The following is a 6,000-nucleotide window of genomic DNA, read 5'->3' as shown; positions in this document are numbered from 1 at the left end:
CCTGGAATCAGTCCCCCAGTGCATTGCTTAAATTTTTGCCAAGTGTCCCCGGAGTGTTCTTCTAGTACGCATTTGAATTCTCCCCACGGGGTCAATGTTGGCTGTGATCTGAGCCAAGGTGGCGTTAGCACATGCTTTCCTAGCATCCCTGATTTGGTTTTTCAGTTGCTCGGCCTCCTGGCATAACTGGTCAAGCTCACTCATTTTCCCATGCTAAAGTTGCACTTCACTGCCACCTCCGAGAGGATCACAAATCTGCTCTTCCATCCGCTGCTCATTATCCTGCCCGGTTTGTCCGCCCGCCCTGGCCTGCTCCCAGCAACACTGCAGCTTGGGGGGCGGGAGAAGGAGAAGAGGGTGGCAGTTGGGGGGGGGGGGGGGGGGTCGCTGGCTCTCAGCTCCTCCCCAGGGGACCAGTGCATGTTGATTCTAAAATATGCACGTCAGAGTCTCTAATCACTGTGGATTTTGCCACAGAGAGGTCGACTCCTGCGCTTCCTCGGGTTGCGGCGGAGAGTTCACAGAGGCAGCCATCATCTGGGGATACTTGTTCGCCGCGTCCCTCACAACGTGGCAGCTCCCGTTTCCCTGTATCGGCATGCCGTTCTTGCGGAACCGTGATCGGCACTCCGCTGCCTTATGCCCGAACCTTTGACATCTCGTACAGGTCCCATTAAATCCTCTCGGGGCCATACCTTCCATCCTGAATCTGTTAGGACACTTCCTCCTCATGTGTCCTAATCGACCACATAGGAAACATGTTCCATGAAATCTCTTGTCTCCCTTTCTAGACATTCTTTCTCCTTTAATTGCTGCGGCCAAAGCCGCACTATGTATTTTTGCCTTCTGTTCTTCCTCCATCATTGGCGCTCAGGCACAGGTCTCTATCATTTGGACAATTGAAGCTCCTGGTGGCAAAGTAGCTAATAGTTGCTTGCAAGTTTGGTTTGCGTTCTGAACTGCTAGATCCTTTGCCAATATTGCTTTCATTTCCGCAGGCACATTAGGTGCCATATCCAGGGCTTCCTTCAGCCGATCAAAGTTGAAAAAAAGACTCATTCGGCTTTTGTATTATTTTTGTGTATGGTAACTGTGGCGTTCCTATTTGTGGTAGTGCAAGAAAAGTGGCTAGCGCTGCATTTTTTGATTGCTGTAGTATCCTGGGGTGGAGCGCTGCCTGGGCCTCGGTTGCCCGGTAACGCCCATTCCCCATCAGTTGATCAAGGGTGGCAACCCTTAATGGATCATCCATACTGCGATTTAGATTCTCCAATTGTTTTTCCTCTAATCTTTCCTGCCATTTTGCTAACCAAAGCATGTAAGCGGTAGAGGAAAGCAGGAGCTCCATTATCGCTCTGCTATCCGCAGGCACCATATGGGAATATTTAAACAGAGCGGAGACCTGATTTCTCACCAACTTATTGTCGTGCCCATACTGCATTACTGTTTTTTGTATGCCTTGAACAAATTTCCAATCGAGAGGTTCCCACCTGGGGCCCTGGGCTCCCATTACTACAGGAGCTGCTAGTGGTGTTAATACAAATTCTCCTTGTAACTGAGCATTCTCTGAGTCCTTTATACCGTGCTCCCGCATTAAATGTTGGATCAACAGGTGGCATTCCCTCATCATTACTTCCACCTGCAGTGGCTGGGAGCTCCGGCAACAATCCTTCTTCAGCTGGGTCACTTGCTCCAGCTGCTTTCTTTTGAATCTTAGGAGTATCTTTTCATGCCTCCCACTGCTCCAATTGTTTGTCTACATTTTCCAACCCTTCCACTATAGCCCTGTGGGCAGCCTTATATGCTGCCTTCACATCTCTGGCCTTGGACCCACAGTCTAATCGCCGCATTTGTTCTAATAATTCTGTCATTCTCTCTGCCTGTCCCCGAAGTTCTTGTCGCATTTTTTGAACCACGGCATTATCATCGTCCGATCCATCTGGGATCGGTACTTTAATTGGGTCCACTTCCATTTCGGGCGCTGTGGGGGTTGGTCGCTTTTCCCCCTCCCATTCGGGCGCTGTGGGAGGTGGTCGCTTTTCCCATTCGGGTGCTGTGGGGGGTGGTCGCTCCTCCCCCTCCCACGGGGGGAGATATTCATCCACTCCCCCCCATACTTCTTGTTCAGCCAAAGTTACCGGACATGCCTGTTTAGGTGAGGTTACCTTTCTCTTATTATCTATTTTCTTACACTGATTTGGCTCAGTATTGTTGGTACATTCAGAACTTTCAGACCTGTTTTCCTCTTCTTCTCCATGGAGCGCTTCCCAGAACGCAATAGCGACTAACCGCTCAAACATAGGCCATATGAGACGATATGTCTTTGTGAGGCGCCACACTTCCTCCGAGCCTAATTGTACACCGTCCCATAGTTCTTTTCCTACTCGCTCCCATGATTCAAATTTACATGCCTGGCAGGCTTCTTCTATGATTTTTCTCTTCTTACAAAATAGCAACAAATCAGTTAACTCGGTTTTCGAGACCTCAATCTTAGTTTTTTGAGCAAGCCTTACGAAGCGTTCAACAGTATCATGTTCCATTGCTGTTGCAGCAACTTTCACTCTAGATGCGCCAATTCCCATTCTGACTCACCAGGTCGTGGTCACAATCCGCTTTTCTCCAGTAAGATCCCTCGCGTTCTCGCACGATCACGTCGGGGTCACCAGATGTCGAGGGTCACTCTCGCGCCAAGTGCCAGGGCCCTCCCCACAAGCCAGAGCAAACAACACCTCCACACAAAGTGAGGTCAACTCCCCTCTGCTGTTGTCTGTAGCAGGGCTTTATACCCGTGCAGGTGGGCATGCGCTGAGGAGCAGCCCTCATTGGCTACAGGCTCCCAGCTGGTTAGTGCTCCTCCAGGTGCTTGGTTGCTAGGCGTCGGTCCAGTTCCCCACAAACTCCACTTTCCTATATATTCTTACTAAGGCCCCAACACAGGTGCAGGCACCGGCGGGGGGTTTGGCGATGGATCTCCAAACACCAGCGGTTTTCGGTGGTGTGGCGGTCCCGGTCCTGAAGTGCTCGCAAAGGCGGACATGACTCCGGCGGCCACTTTGCTTTTGGCTTTCACATCGGATTTGAATACTAGGTGGGGCTCGGCTTTGAACCCATTCTCTCTGCACCAGATCAATAGCTTGCAAAGGGTCTGTTCTTCAGTAGCTTGCTGCAGGGATTGCACGAGCCTATTCACCAAATTTCCGTAGGACTTCTGCAATCCCTGCTTCACCATCGTAAATGATGGGGCCTTTCGTTCTGACGGCACTAAAAACAGCGCCTGCTTCCGCGAAGCATTATACATGGGCATCGAGTAGGTTAGCTGAGTCGCAGGGTCACCATAGAGATCCCGTCCCATAAGCATCTGCCCAGTCACACCACACAACGGATCTCCCGAGATGTTACGTGCGTTCACCACCTTTTGGATTTGTTTCTCCCACTCCCGTTCCCATAACAGATATTGCGCGGGAGTGAGGAGGACCTTCGCTATCATTATTTCTCGCCATGTACAACCCAAGCCCTTAGCCGTTTTACTACCCCCAATGGTGGCATCACAGAGAGAGTCCCCTATCTCCTGCCACTCAGTGGCACTATACATAAGTTCCAGAGTTTGCAGATGTCCCATCTCTTGTGCCCATCGTAACAACTTGTAGAGTTTCTTCGTACTCACAGCCGCCTCTCGCTTGGTGAGAATATACAGTAGCAGCTGTGTTACCGCCCCCCAGTCCATGGTTAAGGCGGTCTTCGCGGAGGGGTCCCGACGGCTCAACCGCCCCCGCCCCTGGACCCTGTGCCCAGCACTGTCCTGGCGGTGTGGGTACCTCACACCGGACGCCGCTTCCCAGCTCCTCAATCCTCCGTCACGCTGTGGTGACCCTGGATTTTCCGCGATCCTCCGTCAAGCCGCAGTGACCCCGGATCTTCCGCCCGCGGATCTTCCCCCGTCAGCCGTGGCTATCCAGGATCTCCGACCTGCCACAGCACCTTCCTGCCGCCAGGTCCCGACGACCCTGCCGTTGGGTCCCTGTTCGGGCGCCAGATGTTGGAACCAGGCGCAGGACAACTGCACAGGCCTTTACAGGAGCCGAGCCGGATTACAAGACACGATCCCAATATGAGTTTAGATCTTGCTCCGTTTATTAGCGGAAGTGCGCATATATTTATACCTACAAGCATCTGAGGGATATCCAGGTTAGCTACGATTGGTTGCTAGGGAGGTTGCTATGTCCCGGCTGCATAGGCTCTTTCCCAGCTCTGCAAAGTGGTTTACCCGAAACGGCTAGCTACTCTTTCCCACATAGCTCCCCATTCCCAGCCGGCCAAGGACAACTCACTAACACTCCCCAGTACATTATCAGCAAGGCGCAGGTGGTGCAGATTCCCAGCACAGTGCAGATTCTCAGCACAGCATTTCTCTACAGCCAAGGTACACTGCTTTTGAACTATCAACATGCATCATTGAGTTCTGATATACTGAATATTAGAAAACAACATGATTTAATTTGCTGTCACCATGCATGAATGACTGTGATTGATACTGTAATACGCTTTTGTTGATCACACAACAGCTGCCCTTGCATTTTTTGAAGTATTTTACACTTCACAGAAAGAAACAGTTGAAAGTGTTTCGTTCCTTAGAAGCTATGCTTTTATGATTTGTGCCATTTGCGTACCATCTTATATCTGACAGTCTTTCATGAGTAATTGAGAAACTTCTGCATAAATTACAGCCAACCCCCATGGCAATTAGTGCTTTCTTTACTGAACCATACCAAATCAATCCTGTGTTCATGGCAGATTATTTCTGGCTTGTTGATGGACCATCACCACCATAATCACTGCCAGGGCCAGGCTCAGCATAGTGATATAAGTAGATTCACTTAAGTTCATAAAAATATGAGCATTCTGAGCCAGCTTTAGCGCACGTTTATCCTGTTTGCTCTGCCTCTCTTCTGTGCTGGCTCAAGGCATGGAAGAGGGAAGCTCAGGTCACAGTGGCGCCCCAGCACAGCGAGAGCACGGGGACTGCCGCCTGCTCCACTCGCCAGCGCCTTGGCCAGCAGCTGCACAAGGCGTCTGCTAAAGGCCCTAGGGACACGTTTCAATGCTTCAGCCTACATACGGCCTTAAGGAACCGCTCTGTTTGACATCCGAGAAGCTACACGATTGGCACGTTATTTATCTCACAAACAAAAGCAGAGCAGGAGCGGTTGGGGAAGGTAGCACTGCCCACGGCGCTATGCCTCTCCCCCTTTCCCTCCCGCTGTGGAACCGCCCGCCCCACCCCTGGCTATGGCAACGTCCCGCTCCGTGGAGCGGCTCCACCCTATCTCGTCATTTCCGGGACGGCCATTTTGGGAGGTTGTCGGTTGTGGACTTTGGGGTGCCGCGGTTTGAGGTAGTGGCCGCGTTGGGGGGTGTCGCCTCCTTCCTGCACGCCTGAGTGTGGGCGCTGAGCACAGAGCTGCTGTCTGGCTGTGTAGTGCTCGCCTGCCGCGCCATGTCGGACTTCGACAGCAATCCCTTCGCGGACCCGGACCTCAACAACCCCTTCAAGGTGAGGCGACATTTAATACCCCCGCCCCGGCGGCAGCGGAACCTCCTCGCAGCCTCCGCGGAACTCGGGCCCGCCGGCGTCTCTGGGAGAGGCTCGCGGCCGCGGGGGAGCCCCGGAGCGTGGGACCGCCGCGGGGAGTGGCATTCGTGGGCGCTCTGGAAACGGCTTCTGCCGTCTTACGAGTGGGAGTTTCTGTGTTTTATTTCACCCCGCTCGCAAAAATTTCACAAACCGCGTTCAGGTATGCTAATCCGAGAGAAAGACTATTTAATTTAGTCGGGAATCAGGCTATGTGAATGTATGCTTACTGGTTTATGGGCTATCACATGCAGAAACTCTTCACTGGCTTTTTTTTTCCCCCTCTGTTTCTTGCTATTAATAAAAGGAACTAGAAAATAAGGCATTTAACTTGATTTGTTATATAGGTAGAAGATCAAACATGGAGAAAA

General features: G+C 51.7%; 1 protein-coding gene across 1 annotated transcript in view; it reads left to right on the top strand.

Moving 5' to 3' along the window:
- The first annotated feature begins 5,427 nt into the window (after positions 1-5,427).
- Positions 5,428-6,000, top strand: part of LOC104569993 (secretory carrier-associated membrane protein 1) — a 43,883-nt gene continuing 43,310 nt past the window's right edge. The window contains exon 1 of the mRNA XM_088522832.1: positions 5,428-5,551. Within this exon, the coding sequence (XP_088378958.1) occupies positions 5,495-5,551 (57 nt within the window). The 5' untranslated portion in view covers positions 5,428-5,494. The remainder of the gene's footprint in view (positions 5,552-6,000) is intronic.

This window comes from Tinamus guttatus, unplaced genomic scaffold (genome assembly GCF_059628265.1).
Source record: "Tinamus guttatus ecotype Peru unplaced genomic scaffold, ASM5962826v1 Tinamus_guttatus_pri_ptg000168l, whole genome shotgun sequence".
NCBI classification, from domain to species: Eukaryota; Metazoa; Chordata; class Aves; order Tinamiformes; family Tinamidae; genus Tinamus; species Tinamus guttatus.
Note: the sequence above shows the minus strand (reverse complement) of the source record. Positions and strands in the feature narration are given on the sequence as shown.